This window comes from Chlorocebus sabaeus, chromosome 11 (genome assembly GCF_047675955.1).
Source record: "Chlorocebus sabaeus isolate Y175 chromosome 11, mChlSab1.0.hap1, whole genome shotgun sequence".
NCBI lineage: Eukaryota > Metazoa > Chordata > Mammalia > Primates > Cercopithecidae > Chlorocebus > Chlorocebus sabaeus.
The window spans coordinates 109,008,844-109,027,939 of record NC_132914.1 but is presented as its reverse complement, the minus strand read 5'-3'; the positions used below and the strand labels follow the sequence as shown (position 1 = coordinate 109,027,939).

General features: G+C 45.4%; 1 protein-coding gene across 2 annotated transcripts in view; it reads right to left on the bottom strand.

Moving 5' to 3' along the window:
* Window positions 1-442: 442 nt before the first annotated feature.
* MAPKAPK5 (MAPK activated protein kinase 5) overlaps window positions 443-19,096 on the bottom strand; it is a 46,569-nt gene continuing 27,915 nt past the window's right edge. The window contains exons 8-15 of one of the 2 annotated variants that reach the window (XM_037996509.2): window positions 16,305-16,385; window positions 12,767-12,954; window positions 10,470-10,590; window positions 7,946-8,076; window positions 7,546-7,661; window positions 6,397-6,501; window positions 3,562-3,617; window positions 443-3,065 (exon numbers count right to left, since the gene is read on the bottom strand). In XM_037996509.2, the coding sequence (XP_037852437.1) occupies window positions 3,009-3,065; window positions 3,562-3,617; window positions 6,397-6,501; window positions 7,546-7,661; window positions 7,946-8,076; window positions 10,470-10,590; window positions 12,767-12,954; window positions 16,305-16,385 (855 nt within the window). In that variant the 3' untranslated portion in view covers window positions 443-3,008. Of the gene's footprint in view, window positions 3,066-3,421; window positions 3,618-6,396; window positions 6,502-7,539; window positions 7,662-7,945; window positions 8,077-10,469; window positions 10,591-12,766; window positions 12,955-16,304; window positions 16,386-19,096 lie in introns of those variants that run through there. The other variant, XM_008004751.3, reaches the window with a different exon arrangement.

The following is a 19,096-nucleotide window of genomic DNA, read 5'->3' as shown; positions in this document are numbered from 1 at the left end:
GTGTCAGGCCAAAAAATATGAGAAAGATACCGTTTCACTTCCAGTTCGGTGCAAATTTCGAGTAGCAAACCTGACGGTTATGTTAAAGTAGAATTTACTGCTGTACTAGGAATACACAAACAAAACTCCACTTCGAAGACCAAGCCATGCTGAGTCCCTTGGGAGCTACTGTTTTTTTTCAAGGCATGCTGTTGCGTTACAACAGCTGGGGCATCCTCCAGAGTGTTCACAAACTTCCAGCTTGGTGCTCATTTGGATGTGTCTGGACACAGCACTTATATTAAGGGTCACATGAATTCAGCTTGAAGTAACTGAAACATGGGCAACAGATGCTCAGAGTCAAAGGAAGGATCACTTTGGATACCTTTTCCATCGCACCTAAAATTCAGCATACACTGAAGGAAAAAAAAAATCATCCTGAGCCTTTTTAGAAGACACCCAAGTCACAATTTTAAGAAGTTACAGATATACTGGATATGCTAGAAGATTCCTCTAAAGAAGAGTAACAAAGGTAATTACTACTGTTTTTTTCTCCCCATGGAATACTGAACCTCTGCCCTAAGATAGGAAAACTACAGTTGTTCTAATATTACACAAAAGTTAGTGCAGTTTTCCTAACTGTAAGAAGCAATCTGTAAGATTTGCATTTCATTGAAAAACACAACAGGCACTTAATTCAACTCTCAGCCAAGTTCTCTGGTCAGTAAATTAAAAAACGTTGGGTTTTTTTCTGTTGCCTGTTAGATTTTGCCATCATGAAAAGTATTCAGGTCGGGCGCAGTGGCTCATGCCTGTAATCCCAGCACTTTGGGAGGCTGAGGTGGGCGGATCATGAGGTTGGGAGGCCGAGGTGGGCAAATCACAAGGTCAGGAGTTTGAGACCAGCCTGGCCAATATGGTGAAACCCTGTCTCTACTAAAAACTCAAAAATTAGCTGGGCATGGTGGTGCCTGCCTGTAGTCCCAGGTATTTGGAAGGCTGAGGCAGGAGAATCGCTTGAACCCGGGAGGTGGAGGTTGCAGTGAGCCGAGATCAAGCCACTGCACTCCAGCCTGGGGGACAGAGCGAGACTCTATCTTGGTGGTGGGGGGTGGGGAGGTGGGGAGATATATTCAATTCTCCTCAAAGTAATTACAACACTTACCAGTCACCTAAGATTAGTGAACTTTACCTCAAAAAATATCTTTTAATTACAAATTCTCCAAGATAAAAAGGAACCAATGTAGGCCGAGCGCAGTGGTTCTGCCTGTAATCCCAGCACTTTGGGAGGCCGAGGCGGGTGGATCACGAGGTCAGGAGATCAAGACCATCCTGGCTAACACAGTAAAAATCCGTCTCCACTAAAAATACAAAGAGAAATTAGCTGTGTGTGGTGGCAGGCACCTGTAGTCCCAGCTACTCGGGAGACTGAGGCAGGAGAATGGCGTGAACCCAGAAGGCGGAGCTTGCAGTGAGGCGAGATTGCGCCACTGCACTCCAGCCTGGGCAACAGAGCGAGACTCCATCTCAAAAAAAAAAAAAGGAACCAATGTAGTAAGGTAATTCTTAAGACACTTTGTGTTTTTATCTATTCCCACAGGCAGTCACACACATACAGGGCATACTAACCGAATGTCATCCTGAAGACTCAGGGGGGAGGAATTACTCAGCACAGTGGAGGAGTTAGAAAATAAGTTGCTGGTGAGATCAATTCTGATCGAAGAGAATGCGATGAGAAAAAACTGAATAACAGATGACTATCCTCTCCCTCTGCTCTGGGAGGTGGAGCCTACCTGCCGGCTTTTCTATGTACCAAAGTAAGTATCCACCAAAAACTGCTTCACACACACACACACACACACACACACACACACGAAAATTGGTTATGGAAACCCATACGCACAACAGAAAACTGAAAAAGGACCTAGCCTTATTTTTCCTTCAAACAGCTGCTCTCTGGGCCAAAATCGTGCTTCCTGAAAATGAAGGGTAATAAACAGGATAAACAAAGCCCAGAGAATGCCAACACAAAACCCAGGCAGACATATTACAGAGAAACAAGGCAGCCTTATGAAGGAAAAAAACCCAAAACTGGATCATCTTACATGATAATCCAATAGTCCCACTTCAATTATATGTACATTTCTCAGACAAATTATTCCAAAAACAGGACCGGAGGAACAGGGAACGGAAAAAAGGAGTGATGGAGCTGGTGAAGGCTGCAGGGAAGGGGAAAGGACAAAGCAGGACCTCCTGGAAGGAGAAAGGGAAGCTCCGGTTAAACATATAAAGAATAGGCCAGGCTTGGTGGCTCACGCCTGTAACCCCAGCACTTTGAGAGGCTGAGGTCAGGAGTTCGAGACCAGCCTGGCCAACATGGCGAAACCTTGTCTCTACTAAAAATACAAAAATTAGCTGGGCATGGTGGCGGGCGCCTGTAATCCCAGCTACTTGGGAGCCTGAGGCAAGAGAATCACTTGAACCTGGGAGACAGAGGTTGCAGTGAGCCGAGACTGTGCCATTACACTCCACCCTGGGTGACAAGAGCAAGACTCCATCCCAAAACAAACAAACAAAGAATAAACCCAAGGCTGGGCACAGTGGCTCATGCCTGTAATCCCAGCACTCTGGGAGGCCAAGGCAGACAGATCATCTGAGGTCAGGAGTTCAAGACCAGCCTGACCAACGTGATGAAACCCTGTCTCCACTAAAAATACAAAAATTAGCCAGGCATGGTGGTGGGCACCTGTAATCCCACCTACTCAGAAGGCTGAGGGAAAATCGCTGGAACCTGGGAGACGGAGGTTGCAGTGAGCGGACATAGTGCCACTGCACTCCAGCCTCCACGACAACAGCGAGACTGTCTCAAAAAAAAAAATAATAATAATAATAAACCCAAAAGAAAACCCTGTTAGATTTAAGAAACACACCAGTACCCTTTTTAAAAATATGACAAAAAGGAAATGTTCCTGCTTTTCTCTAAGGAATTAGGTACAGGAGAAATGAGGGCTCAGCTCCCTCTTCTTCCATCATGGGAGTTGGCTCCCCAAGCTCAAGTGTGCCTTCTGTGAGTTCCAGCAGGCAGTCTGCAATGACTGAGCCACAAAAATGTCTTGGCAGTAGAGCTCATCTAGCAATGGTGTGGAAAATAAATACACAGGGCAACTGAAACCAGAATCCAGAGTCCTTAATTCAGCTGTTTACTAATCAGAAAAGTCAGTATAGTCGGTCCTTTATCTACTGCTGGCAAGTGATTTTTGTATATTTTATTACAAATAAAATAATATTGCTTGACAGCATCATCTGTCATCTTACAAATATACAACTACACAGTCCTAAAGTAATAGTGTATCTCTAGACGTGAGCTTTTCTTAAAAACAAACAATAACTATACTATTATTAAGTCCTGCACCCTAAATCTATACAGCAACTTTAATCAACGTGGAAATGAAATTATGATTTATTAATTTACATAAAATTACTTTATACATTTAAGAATAATTTTTCAAATTATTTAAAAAACCACAAAATTTGAAGCTGTCATTATTGGGATTCATGGGACGTGGTTTGCTCTTCTATCACCTGCTTCACAATTTCTGCCAGTTTTAGTCGATCTACTTTATCTGTGAATCCACGACCTGAAAACCAAAAAAGAACAAGATCAGCCCTCAAATTCTTTGAGAGGTGGCAGACTCTTGACAGAGACCCAATAAGGTCCACCTTACCAGTATCAAATTCACCCTCACCAGTGGAGGAACCACCCCCACCACTGATCAAAAGCAGTTCAGATCCCCCATTTTTCAGGTAGCAATTGTACCGTTCCACTAACCTGGCAGTAAAAATCCAAAGCTCACAACACACAAGCAAACCACAAAGAGAGAGAAGATCTTTGTAATACATACAGCTGACAAATGACTCATATCTCAATATAAAAAAAATTCCTATATATCTATAAGAAAGACACAATTCAGTGAAAAAAAAATGGGCAAAAGACTTAATAGGTACTTCACAAAAGAGGAAATCTAACTGGCCCATAAACATTTAAAACGTACATCAGTACGTTTTAAGGGTACATTTAAGGGTAATGCAAACTAAAACTACATTGCAATACCACCTACAAACTAACCAAGATAACGAAGAGTTTTTTAAAAGACAATAGCAAGAGCTGGTGTGGATATGAAGTAACCAGAACCCCCAAACACTGCTAGTGGGAGTTCATAAATTCATACAACCACTTTGAAAAACTGGTAGCAGTACCCACTAAAGCCAGACAGATGAAGACCTCCATGAACCAGCAATTCTAATCCTATACACGTAAGATAAATGAGCTCATCAAAAGACATTCACAAGAGTATTCACCACAGCCCTTAATTCCCCAAATCTGGAAATAATCCTAAAGTCCATTCAACAGTACAATGGACAAATATAGCACACATTCATACAGTGAAAATGAATGATCTGCTGCTACACACAACATGGATGGATGCCACAAATATAATGACTAAAATATAACTGACTAAAAGAAGCCAGACATAAAAGAACGCAGACTTGTCTGACTCCATTCACAAAGAATACAAAACCAGGCAAAATGAGGCTACAGTGCTAGAAATCAGGACTGTGATTACCCTTGAATGGAGGGAGGGAGGGACTGGAAGAGGACACATGTTCTACTACATGATCTAGGTGCTGGTTACAGAGGAGTGTTTACTTTGTGAAAATTCACTGAAGTTCATATTTCATATGTGATCACTTTTCTAAAATGACATTTCAAATTTTTCTTTTTTTTTTTGAGACGGAGTCTCGCTCTGTTGCCCAGGCTGGAGTGCAGTGGTGTGATCTCGGCTCCCTGGAACCTCCACCTCCCAGGTTCAAGTGATTCTCCTGCCTCAGGTTCCCAAGTAGCTGGGACTACAGGCGCATGCCACCATGCCCGGCTATTTCTTTTTTTTTTTTGTATTTTTAGTAGAGGTGGGGTTTCACTGTGTTAGCCAGGATGGTCTCGATCTCCTGACCTCATGATCCGCCCACCTTGGCCTCCCAAAGTGTTGGGATTACATGCATGACCCACTGTGCCTGGCCCTCAAATTTTTCTTTAAAAAAATCCCAGGAAAGTGAATCTCCTCCAAGAATGGGAATGGGCAGGCTAGCACTTTAGATTTCTTATGGCATGTCTAAGAAACAAGTGAGGCAGGCCGGGTGCCATCGTTCACACCCGTAATCCCAGTACTTTGGGAGGCCAAGGTGGGTGGATCACCTGAGGTCAGGAGTTCGAGACCAGCCTGGCCAACATGGTGAAACCCCGTCTCCACTAAAAAAAAAAAAAAAATACAGGTGCGTGCCTGTAGTCCCAGCTCCTTGGGTGGCTGAGGCAGAATCACATGAGTGCAGGAGGGGGAAGCTGCAGTAAGCCAAGATCACACCACTGCACTCCAGCCTGGTGACAGAGGGAGACTCCATCTCAAAAAAAAAAAAAAAAAAAAGACACAAGTGAGGCATTGAAATCTTAAGTTTGCTCCCTTCCCTGAGCATCCTGGAGCATAAGTCTAGTACAGTTTGCTCAACTGGAAAGACGATATTAAAATCAGTTCGAGCCAGGCACAGAGGCTCACGCCTGTAATCCCAGCACTTTGGGAGGCTGAGGCAGGTGGATCACTTGAGGCCAGGAGTTCAAGACCAGCCTGGCCAACATGGTGAAACTCCATCTCTACTAAAAATACAAAAATTAGCTGGGCATGGTGGCACTCACCTGTAGTCCCAGCTATTCGGGAGGCTAAGGCAGGAGAATCACTTGAACCCGGGAGGCAGAGGTTGCAATGAGCCAAGATTGCGTCACTGCACTGCAGCCTGGGGGATAGAATGAAACTCCGCCTCAAAAAAAAAAAAAAAAAAAACCGGCAGTTCAAGAAATACATCTCTACCTTATTTGCTCTGGGGAAAAAACTTAACCAGCAGTAGATTTGGCAAACTTTCTCCTCTTCGTGAAACAGCGCTTCTCTAAGCTAAGCAGATCAGCGGGGTCAGCAGGGTGGACTTGCTGGCACTTTGTCCTCTCTCTCCCCTTCAGCATCTGTTGCTTCTTAATGACCTGGTGAATAGTCCTGGTATCCGAGAGGAGTTCTGAAATCTGGGTTTTTTTTTTTTTTTTACCCAAGTGGTGTGTGATAGGGGCTTTCCAGTGTTGAATCTGCAACACACAATTCACTTGAACTCTGCAAAATAAGTGAAAGGGCCAGATATCCAGGTATGCCGGGGCAGTTAATATAGAGCTAATCCCCATTCCACAATGCTCCACTCACTCTCCAGCCAGCCTCACTTCATTTCAAACCAGCCGCAGCTCAGGCGCCAAAGAGATCCTATGTGTTCTAAACATAATCACTTGTCTGTATTCCTGGGGAAGAGAGTGATGAAGGCTCCTACCATTCCAGCTGAAGCTCTGCAGAGTATCTCTTAGGAGTTTGCATTCTCGGTTATACTTCCAAGCCTCCTGCATTACTTCATTCAGCTTCTCATCTTCATTCTCTCCTATTGGTAAGGATGAAGAGGAATTTGCATTTTTCCTGCAGCATCATGGGGTTTTAGTGTGACAGATGGAAGAACGTGATGTCCAACTGGTTGAAAAATGATGACTGAATGTGCAAAACTCCACCAGACACGGGCTTTACTGCTAGTCCCTACGTTATGTAGACTGCATCTGGTATTTGAACTCTTTTTTACTCTGACATCTTCATACAAATCCACTGATGGCCCCAGAGTCTCAGCACCAGGGGGATGGGAAATAGGCTGTGGCAGACTCTATTGCTGAACAAGACACCTGGTCAACCAAAGACCAAAAGTGGGAGAGTGGGCTACTTTCTCTCTGCTAAGCTCATTTCTTTCTTTAGAAAGCTATCTGAGGTACACTATATGAGTTCCCTTAAAACCCAAGGAATCTAGGGAGATATCCATTTTCTGGCCTAGTACGTGAAGCATCTATCTGCTGAGAACAGCCCCTCACCCGCCGATGAGTGGAGAGAGAACATAACGAAAGAAAGCTCTCACTCCAAAGGACCCACGTGTAAGTCTCACTCCAAAGACCCACTCATATCATGCTGCCCATGATATGAGTAACAGCAGGAGCCACTTCTGAACTAGGGAGGTATTCTCATATTTATGAGCTAATGGCATCCTTGCACTCAAAATGCTCTGGAAATGGTGAACAGCCTGCAATGAGATTCAGACCCTACCCACATTTTCCATTCTCCATCCCTCAATCTGTGCCCTTGTTGTCAAACTAAGAAAACACAAAATTGCATGCTTGCACCTGACACTGCCAATTAAGTCTAAACTAGAAATTTCACAGAAAACCAAAGGAGAGGTAGAACTTAACTGCATTTCTGAACTCCCACTGTCCAGTCTTTGTAGTGGGCACAGACTACCTTATATAATATACTTTTCTTATAACACAAGATGAAACAGACAACCCAAAATTAAGCCATTCCTTTTGCCATGTACATGCATACACCCACCCACCCCTGCACACACACACTCACATACACACAAAGGATTAGTAAATGGTGTGACCTTTACCAGCCTGGGGGAGAATACACTGAGCAATCACATCTCGGAGTTTTTCCAAGGCAACATTGGAATCCTCGGCTCCATTCTCATGGTCGTGGATATAGACACTGTCCTTTGGCTTGGTGCTTTAAGAGTTTGAGGGAGGGGTAATGACAACGTGAGAATCCAAAAACCAACTCTGGACAGATATTAACTCTAAATATAAGGCAACAGATATATCAGAAAAATAACAATAGAAAAATAACAATAGTGTCCAACTCCTGATACTATTTAAAGAGCTTATCCTCTCCACCCTCTTCAGAGGCCAAAGAAAGATCCCTAGCTGAGCAAGTTAAATTTCTTAAATTTGAGAACCCAGTACTCAGCCATTCCAGCCATGAAGAAGAATCGAAGAAATAAGCTCAGTTACCCCAGTAACTTCCTCTTCCGCAGAATGGGGTTGTTCACTGAGTGCAGGGGTTTGAGGCTGACTTTCAGATCCTGAATTCTCATGTTGGCCAACTGTTCCGCGTGAGCCTGCTGGATTCCTGCAACCACTGCCTGAATGCAAACACTGCCATCAGTTTTTCATGTTCATTGCTGGGCACCTAAAAAGCCAGACTAAGAAAGTGGAAAGGAAAAGCTCAAAGTACTAAGAAGGCAATTTCACTCTTATGTTGAAGGAATAGAAATATTTTGATAAGGCAGAGGACTCTTCCCCATGGATCAGCAGGAACCAGGGAACACCAGGCCAACCAAAGGTCACACAACAGCTAGCCCTTCTTCCCTGGTGGGGCGACAGAAAAGCAAGTAAGAAATACCAGCAGGATCCCCACTCATAGCCACTACTGAGGGGAAGTGTAAAGAGAGGCACATATGGACATCAGTGGAAAGGGGGACAGGCTACTGCCCAAGAAGTCTCACAGACGGTATTGATTCACCTCAGCCCTGACAGCTCAGAGCCCTGACCATCTCACATGGAGGGCATGGCCAAGCCTAAGGCCACATGACGGAGGCCACAACCAGTCAAGTAATTTACAGTGAGAAATAGCTCTCATGGAGTCTGGAACTCTTGAAGTTTGTGCTTTTATGAACAGTGTATGATCTCACTACAGGCAGACCAAATCATCAGAAGGCTTCACAGGAATATGATCCCATTTTTGTATTTTTTTTTAAATTTTTTTTTTCCATTTTTGTATTTTAAAAGGACAAAATGTGTATATCTGTGTACGTATCCCAGAAAACGATCAGGAAGTATACATCAAGCCATAGATTACCTCACCTCTGAGGGGTGTGACTGTGGCAGGGGAATGAAAGGGAACTTTTACTTTTTCTTTTAACACTGCTGTACCATCTGAGTTTTCACAACAAAAGTTTTTTTTTGAGACAGAGTCTTGCTCTGTCTCCCAGGCTGGAGTGTAGTGGTGCAATCTTGACTCACTGCAACCTCTGCCCCTGCTGGGTTCAAGCAATTCTCCTGCCTCCGAGTAGCTGGGATTACAGGTGTGTGCCACCACGCCTGGCTAATTTTTGTATATTTAGTAGAGACAGGGTTTCACCATGTTGGCCAGGCTGGTCTCGAATTCCTGACCTCAAATGATCCGCCCACCTCAGCCTCCCAAAGTGCTGGGATTACAGGTGTGAGCCACTGCACCCAGTCAAAATTTGACTATTTTAAAAAGTAGTTCCATGGTGAGCTTGAAATTAGATCAGGAAAAGTTGGAACTCATTTAAGGGCTCTGTATACTCATACCCAGCCCTGGCTATGCCTTTCTGCACCTTCACATCCACCTCATCAGTAATGACCTGACAGAAGAAGGAAATAGCTCAAAGTCATGAGCTTAGGCTCCTAGACAGGGCTTGGGTGGACAGTGTTTTACACTTCCAAAGTTGATCACTCACATCCTGACCACTTTTTTTTTGAAATAGTCTCACTCTGTAACCCCGGCTGGAAGGCAGTGGTGGATCTCAGCTCAATGCAACCCCCACCTCCTGTCAATATTATCATCAGATATGTCATTCCTGTCCCCTTATATCTAGTATTATCACAAAAAGCTGTAGAAATTTTTCTTCAAAAATATTGAGCCTATTCACCTCTACTTCTCCGCTCCCATAGCCACCCCTGACTTCTAGATTACTGCAGAAGTATTAGGTTGGCAAGTCCGTGAGTTGCCAAGTCTGACTGACTATCTCTAAATACCTTCCTAGTGGGAAATCTCTTCTCAAAAAGCTACCACGGCCTGTCAGTTGCATCCCACTAAGACTTAAACCCCTCTCTCCACTTGCAAAGCCTGGCCCTGACACACCCTTCCCATTAGTGAGGCCAAGTTATTTTTCCTGACGATGCCCATGTGTGATCAACAGCATAAGCAACAAAACAGATGCAAATACATCATCGTTACATTAACTGTCTACTGTGTTGCAGCATCTGAGTTCTCATGTTTGGGCATGCACCGTCCTTGAAGAATTTGAGTAGATAGTTAATATATGTGAGGGGTTCTGCCTTCTCTTTGGGCAAATTACATCCCTTCAAAGATGTGCTCTTTTTCTGAATTCCCACAGCATTCACAGAACAGTTAACATGCAAAGCTCTGATGTTTGAAATGTTCCCTCTTTGTTTCATGTTTATTGGCCTTGCCTTCTCAGCCAGTCTTGTTTAAACCCCTTGGGGAAAGGGAGGGTATCTTAAACTGCTCTGTGCCCCCAGTCCTGTAGCAGAAATATGGAGGCTATTCCTTTGAGTGCTCCCTTAGTGTGTATTCACTAGGCCTTGATTTGGTCTTTTACCAAAAGAAGTTCCTTATTTTGGATCCTGACTCTGAGGAAACCAGAGATGTTTCTCTGGGAAGGATCGTGTACTCTGCACTGTTTTGCCTTTAACCCCTCACTGAGCCAAGCCCCAGTATTCCTTCCCAACAGTCTTTTCAGTCAACAAAGTAAACATCATTCAAAACCTTGTCCATCATCAGCTGAGCAGAAGGCAGCACATTATCCAGGGCCTCGGTGGAATTGAGCCAGGGGTGGTCCAGCACTCCCTCAATGGTGAGTCTCTCCTCTGGTTTGACCTTCAGGAGCCTGTAGAGAAAACGCCAACAGGGCTGCCACGCACAGTTGCTACTAAAAGCCATAGGAAGTTCCTGGACCTGGCTCTAAACAACTCTGGTTGCTTCTGACTTCTGTAAGTCTGGGCCTTCCACCTGCAGAGCACAGGTGGGATTCTAGTCTCCAATCACTGGTAGGGGTACTATGGCTTGAGGCAATCTTTTCTATACTGGAAAAAGTGAGATTACAAAGGTAGAAAAAGGCTTAATCCAGTGATACTTTTGAGTTCTAGGGTTTAATAAGGTAATCCTACCTATGGTTTATAGTTCCTAAGACCTTGAATCTCCATACTGAGGTTTCTAGGACAATGGGCTTTAACTTCCAAAAGGAACTCAGAGTGCTCTTTTTGGCTGATAGTGGTGCAGAATTAGTTGAAGGGTCATGAGGTTCTGGAGAAGCAGGTTGCTACCCAAGATAAAACTCTTAGATGTCACCATATGGCAGGACATGAGCCCATTATTCCACAGACATTCAAAAGCTAAAAACCTAGAGTCTCTATGAGATAGGGATGGCATTTCCTTCTAAGCCCAGGGTGTTGCTTCTGTGCTGTCTGCCTTCAGATCATGCTTCTTTCCATCTCGTTCATTCCCAGTGATGTGGTTTCTAGCTCATCTCAGCCCGTTCCCTCCTTCCAACTCCATCTCTCATTACAAATGTCAGGACAACATGCCTGACTGCTCCTTCAGCTTGTCTGCCACCTTCCTCTGTATCATTCTGAACAGATGGCTTCAGATTCTAAAGTAAGGATTATTTGGAAGATCCCAAAACCAAAAAGATAATCGGTGTTGCTCTAGGGACAGGAAATGTATTTTATAGAAAGCTGGCAAAGAACTACTTCTAGGACATTGAGATTTTGGTCAAATAGTTGGGATTACAGCAAGGAAATAGCATGTGAAGACAGATGGTGATTTAATCATTGCACCCACGTTCCTAAAAACTTGTACTTGTCTATTTTAGAAACCAGTTCCTCTTTACAGCACACAGAACCTGGCCCCAACCCCCACCCTCCAATCAACAGGACAAGCTCACTTTTGAAAGGGAGTAATTTCCATGGAGAAATGGCTGTACTGTCGGGAGGCAGTTCCCAGGTATTGCCCCTAAACACATACCTTCATCCCATTACAGAGGAAGAAACTGAGATCAACAAGGGAGACACTGCTCAGTGAAGACCCAGCAGTGGGAAGACAGGAGCAGTGCCTAAGTCCACGGGCACCCAGCCTCCCACACAGGTGGGCAGAAAAAACAAACATATTCAAATTTAGGTCTGACTTCCTACCTAGTCCTCCAGCTACCAAAAGACTCTGAATATCAACTCTCCCTCACCCACTCCCTAGCCCTAATTCTTACTAAATCTTCCCATCTTAAGATATGTCAGAGCGGCTGGGTGTGGTAGCTCACAACTGTAATCCCAGCACTTGGGAAGGTGAGCAGATCACTTGAGATCAGTAGTTTGAGACAAGCCTGGCCAACACGGTCAAACCCCATCTCTACTTAAAATACAAAAATGAGCTGGGCATGGTAGTGGGCGCCTGTAATCCCAGCTACTGCCAAGGCTGAGGCAGAAGAATCACTTGAACCTAGGGGGCAGAGGTTGCAATGAGTCAAGATTGCACCACTGCACTCCAGCCTGGACAATGTAGCAAGACTCCATCTCAAAAAAAATAAAAAATAAAAAATAAAAGATATGTCAGAGCAACCAACTGGCAGTATCAAGGTGGAGGGTGGGGTCCAGGCCTGATAAACCCACATGCCCACAGCATCCAAGGATGCTGTTTGTCATCTCAGCACCTAGTTCACCTCCTGGCATTGTATCTGTCCCAAATGACATGCTGGCTCACATGTAAGAAGGTCAGTACGCTAGGTTTATAATTTAGGGTCCTGAATTAATGTGCAGAGACTGGCTATGGAGGGACCTGGGTTCACACCCTGGGGACAAAGTCTAGGGATGCAACAGGAGGGAGGAAAGCTTCATTCGCACCCAGGTGTGGACACTGAGAAGAGTCACCTCAGGCTCCAGAGAGATTTCTGTGATATTAAAACGGGGAGGAGCCTGCCTAGGAAACCAATGACTTTTCTCTACCCACATTCCCTTGAGCTCCACCACCTGGAGGCTTCCTTGGCCTCCCTGCCCAGCAGCCCATGAACTCACTTCCTCACAACATCTTTGGCCATCTCTGAGATCTGACTCCACTCTTCCTCTGGGAACTCAAAACTGCCTGTCATGATCTTTCTTCGCATATCCTTTGGGATAGTCCGGCTGTGGTGTTTGGAGTAAAAAGGAGGGTATCCGCACAGCATCACATAGATAATCACCCCTAGGGACCACAAATCACAGCTCTGAAACCAAAAAAAGAAAATGGTCACTCACAGCAGAAGCAGAGCCCCCAAAGAAACACCCCATGACAGACAGACTCAGGAATAGCCCCTGCAATATATAGGCTGCTATAAACTAGAGTCACTTAACAGAGACTAGGAAAGCTGAAGGAAATCTTAGGAGAACTAGTCTTTATCTCCGTATTTTCCTTTTTTCCTTTTTTTTTTTTTTTTTGAGACAGAGTCTTTCTCTGTTGCCCGGGCTGGAGTGCAGTGGCGTAATCTCAGCTCACTACAATCTCCGCCTCTCAGGTTCAAGTGCTTCTCCTGCATCAGCCTCCTGAGCAGCTGGGATTATAGGCGTGCCACCATGCCGCCCGGCTAATTTTTGTATTTTTTTTTTTTTTGAGACGGAGTCTCGCTCTGTCACCCAGGCTGGAGTGAAGTGGCGCAATCTTGGCTCACCGCAAGCTCCGCCTCCCAGGTTCATGCCATTCTCCTGCCTCAGTCTCCCAAGTAGCTGGGACTACAGGAGCCCGCCACCACGCCCGGCTGATTTTTTGTATTTTTAGTAGAGATGGGGTTTCGCCATGTTAGCCAGGATGGTCTCGATCTCCTGACCTTGTGATCCGCCCGCCTCGGCCTCCCAAAGTGCTGGGATTACAGGCGTGAGCCACTGCGCCTGGCCTGCATTTTTTTTTTTAGTAGAGACAGGCTTTCACCATGTTGGTCAGGTTGGTCTCAAACTCCTGACCTTGTGATCCTCCTGCCTCGGCCTCCCAAAGTGCTGGATTACAGGTGTGAGCCACCATACCTGGCCTCTCTCCATATTTTCAATAAGCTACCAATACTACATACATGCATCCCATCATACAAAGCCAGTCTGGGATAAAATGTACAGGTACTTTCACTCTCACTCTTTGGGCCCAAGCACCTATCTGATCCCTGTGTACAGGCACAGGATGCTTTGCCCCAGCCAGAAAAGAAATAGATATAAACCAGCTGGCTGTGAAACCTCTATGTAGAAACAAAGCAACTAAGACACAGGTAGGCTCACCTACAATACAGCACAGGCCACTTCGTAAAGGCCCAAAGCAGTACACAGATCATGGAGAGGACTGGAGGGAAGAACAGAAGGTCTAAATGCATTCCTTTGACCATGAAGGACTCACTAGGTCCATTTGCAAGCTCTTACACCATTCTGGGGGAAGATACTGTGAAAAAAAGGAAACTGCTACCAACTACCATGTCTGCAGGAAGTAAGGTGACTCCATGGCCTATAATCACTGCATAAAGAAAGGACTCCTATTTTAGCTAAATGCAGCTCCATTTGCTTTGAAAACTGGGTTTGCAGAGGCTTCAATTCAAGCCTTTCCTGAATGGTGAGATAAAAGAGGTATCTGCCTAAGATGGCAGCCCAGTGAGCCTGCCACTGGGGCCCCACACTCCCCCTCACACCACAGCTATGTGGTGCTCTGTGCAAAGGCTGAATAATGGGGTGTCTCAGGTACTCTCACTCATGTTTTCTTTTTTTTGAGACGGAGTCTCACTCTGTCGCCAGGCTGGAGTGCAGTGGCGCGATCTCGGCTCACTGTAGCCACTGCCTCCTGGGTTCAAGCGATTCTCATGCCTCAGTCTCCCAAGTAGCTGGGATTACAGGTGCCCGCCACCACGCCCGGCTAATTTTTTGTATTTTTAGTAGAGACGGGATTTCACCATGTTGGCCAGGATGGTCTCGATCTCCTGATCTTGTGATCCGCCTGCCTTGGCCTCCCAAAGTGCTGGGATTATAGGCGTGAGCTGCTGAGCCCAGCCTGTCCATGTTTTCACATTATACTAGTAGATATTTGTGGATGACACAGCCCATGCTGTAGAACAGAATAAAATTACAGGGGTGGAAAGGGACCTTCAATCCCTTACTTTCCAGAAAGGAAACTAATACTACAGAGATCATGTCCTCTCTCAGGTCCTCTGTCAAGAGTGAAACCAAGTGACCTCACCAGTGTCACAGATTAAGAGTAGTGGAGCCACAGCAAGTGTCCCAGCCTACTGCCTTTTTACCATTCTCAGCCCCTTCTGTCATCTACATCTAGCCTCAAGTCCCCAAGTAGCATCTTTTCTCTGATCTACTTACTCAGTGACTCTGCGGTCTATTTCAAGAGACCCTAAACCTCTTGTGCTTTAGAATAGACAGGATCGGCCAGGCGCAGTGGCTCACGCCTATAATCCCAGCTCTTTGGGAGGCCGAGTCGAGTGGATCACCTGAGGTCAGGAATTCAGGACCAACCTGGCCAACATGGTGAAACCTCATATCTACTAAAAATACAAAACATTAGCCAGGCGTGGTGGCAGGTGCCTGTAATCCCAGCTACTTGGGAGGCTGAGGCAAGAGAATTGCTTGAACCGGGGAGGCGGAGGTTGCAGTGAGCCAAGATTGTGCCACTGTACTCCAGCCGGGGTGACAGGGTGAGACTCTGTTTCAAAAAAAAAAAGCAGACAGGATCAATATGGGGGCTACAGGCTGGGTGCAGTGGCTCACACCCGTAATTCCAACACTTTGGGAGGCTGAGGCAGGCGGATCACTTGAGGTCAGGAGTTTGAGATCAGCTTGGCCAACATAGAGAAATCCCGACTCTACTAAAAATACAAAAATTAGCCGAGTGTGGTGGCATGCACCTATCATCTCAGCTACCTGGGAGGCTGAGGCAGGAGAATCGTTTGAGCACAGGAGGTGGAGGTTGGAGTGAGCTGAGATCACGCCACTGTACTGCAGCCTGGGCGACAGAGCAAGACACTGTCTCAAAAAACAACAACAACAAAAATGTGGGCTACAGATTAAGAACCATCACAGTACCAAGTAACATTTAGGAGCCCATGCTATGTGTATCAGATACTGTTCTAAGTTGGGTATTTTATGGGGTAAGAAAGAATGGTGCCATAAATGATCACAAATTGTTCTCTAGCATCTGTGTCTCAGAAATGGCCTCCCCCTCAAAGCCACAAGCCAACCATATCCCATATCTTTTCAGTGTGGCCAGTGGGCTGTATGGACAGTCAAAAAAATAACCTGAATGATGATCACAGCCCCTAATTACTGCTGCAAAAACTAAATGGGTACAAACTTTATTTGATATTTCATTAAACAAAAACCTGAATTCCAAATACTTTTCTGCGAGTCTGGCTGAACCTTATCTGATATTTCATCAAACAAAAACTTGAATTCCAAATACTTTTCTGTGAGTCTGGCTGCTTCTCTGGGGCAGGAATATTAAGGGGTGAGAAAGGAATTGGCCACACTCCCAGAGGGACACAAACACCTCACTAAAGGAGAGGGGCTGCATCGGCCAAATGAAGAGAAGTATCTCTTCCTGTACCTTGTTGTAAGTGTAGGGCGTCGGTGAGGTAGGTATGATGCCAGATTTCTCCTTCTGATGCCTTCTTTGCGCCTCCAGTACCTGTTAAGAGTCAGACCAAAGGGGACCATTTACTGAAAATCACACCCCCGATAACCTGCCTTGAGACACGCTACTGTAAGACTAAAGGAGGTAAACAACTGGCAATCAGCCATTAAAAAAAAACTCCACATAAACACTACACTTCCAAAAACTTTTTTTCTTACAACCAGTCATTTACCCATCAGCCAAGTAAACACTCAGGTCAAGGACATGAAGATGAAGTTCCTAGAGGAGATTCTCTCTTCTTCCTGCCCATCAGGGAATCTGAGATCACTGACTCTTTCCTGGGGATAGCCCTTATGCCTATGCAAAAGCAGACCTGTCCAGCAGATGAGCTTCAAGCCATCTGTTACCATCAGGGACTACAACAGTCATGTCTGTCTAGGTGTTAAATGCTCCAAGGAGGTAGCCACTGCCACTGTGAGACCATTATCCTGGCCAACCTCTCTAATGTCCCATGAGGAGGGCCTCCAGAGGGGGACACAACATTAGCAGCCCCACACTGTTCCCAGAAAAGTGACAGGACGCTGAGGCTCTGTGCTAGGGGACTTCATCCCACAGCCAGACCTACCTGATACTGTCTCAGCCCCTGTGCCCATGAAACTGGGGCGGATGGGATACAACTGCTACCACTTAGCCAGGGGCTGCACTGCCATCTTGGGCAACTTTGCAAAGGCCATCTTCAATGCCATCTCTAAGACCTGCAGCTATCTCACCTAATAGAAATTCACTGACCATCTTATAAAAACCTATACTAGGCTGGTTGCGGTGGCTCACACCTGTAATCCCAGCACTTTGGGAAGCCAAGGCAGGCAGATCATGAGGTCAGGAGTTCGAGACCAGCCTGGCCAACGTGGTAAAACCCCATCTCTACCAAAAATACAAAAATTAGATGGGCATGTTGGTGGATGCCTGTAATCCCAACTACTCAGGAGGCTGAGGCAGAAGAATCACGTGAACCCGGGTGGTGGAGGTTGCGGTGAGCCGAGATGGCACCACTGCACTCCAGCCTGGGCAACAAGAGCAAAATCCCATCTCAAAAAAAAAAAAAAAACCTACTCCAAAGTCTCCATGCAGAGGACCTGGGCTCCAACCATGACCACCACATAGAGTTTTTACATAAGAACAACAAAGTGAGTTAATTAAACATGAAAAATACCATTCACAACAGCAGAAAAAATATTAAACATTAAGAATAAATCTCACAAAGATGTGAGAGACCTATAAACTGACTACATCATACTGCTGAGCAAAACTATGAGACAAACATGAATGGAGTGATACAGCTTGCTCATAGAAGGACTCAGTATCACCAAAATCTCAGCACCCCCACACTGAATGATAGCTCTAAAACAACCCCAGTCAAAACTCCCAGTAGGCTTTTTTATAGAAATCAACAGCTGACTGTAAAGTTCACATGGAAATGCAAGGAAGTTAGAATAGCAAAAACAACTTTGAAAACGAAGAACAAAGGTGGAAGGTCAACGCTACCTGATTTCAAGAATTATTATAAAGCTACAGTAATCAAGACAGTGTGGTATTGGGGTAAAGACAGAAAAAGAAATCAATGGAATAGAATAAAGAGTCCAAAAATAAATTCACACATATATGTTCAATGATTTTTGACAACGGCTCAAAAGCAATGCTGCAGAGAAAAGAGAGCCTTTTTCATGAGCGGTTGCTTCTGAGGGTGGGGCTTAAAAGATAAAAATGGCGGCCGGGCAAGGTGGCTCACACCTGTAATCTCAGCACTTTGGGAGGCTGAGGTGGGTGGATCACGAGGTCAGGAGATCAAGACCAGCCTGGCTAACACGGTGAGGCAGGAGAATGGCCTAAGTAAACCTGGGAGGCGGAGCTTTCAGTGAGTCTAGATTGCGCCACTCCGCTCCAGCCTGGGCGACAGAGCGAGATTCTGTCTCAAAAAAAAAAAAAAAAAAAGAAAAAAAAAAAATATATACACACACACACACACACACACATATATATATATAAACAGAACAACAGGCTGGGTGCGGTGGCTCACACCTGTAATCCCAGCACTTTGGGAGGCCGAGGCGGGCGGATCACGAGGTCAGGAGATCGAGACCATCCTGGCTAACACGGTGAAATCCCGTCTCTACTAAAAAAAACAAAAAATTAGCCGGGCGTGGTGGCGGGTGCCTGTAGTCGCAGCTACTCAGGAGGCTGAGGCAGGAGAATGGCATGAACCCGGGAGGTGGCCGAGATCACGCCACTGCACTCCAGCCTGGGCGACAGAGCGAGATTCCGTCTCAAAAACAACAACAACAACAACAAAAAACAACAACAGGGCCAGGCACGGTGGCTCACGCCTGTAATCGCAGCACTTTGGGAGGGCCAAGGCGGGCAGATCACAAGGTCAAGAGATTGAGACCATCCTGGAAAACATGGTAAAATCCGGTCTCTACTAAAAATACAAAAATTAGCTGGGTTTGGTGGCATGCGCCTGTAGTCCCAGCTACTTGGGAGGTTGAGGCAGACAAATCGCTTGAACCCTGGAGGCACAGGTTGCAGTGAGCCAAGATCCGCCACTGCACTCTAGCTTGGCGACACAGCGAGACTCTACTTCTAAATAAGTAAATAATAAATAAATAAACATAACAACAAATGGTGCTGGAACAACTGGATATCCAAATGCTAATAAGTGAGCTTGGATCCATACCTCATGCATTATATAAAAATTGACTCAACAT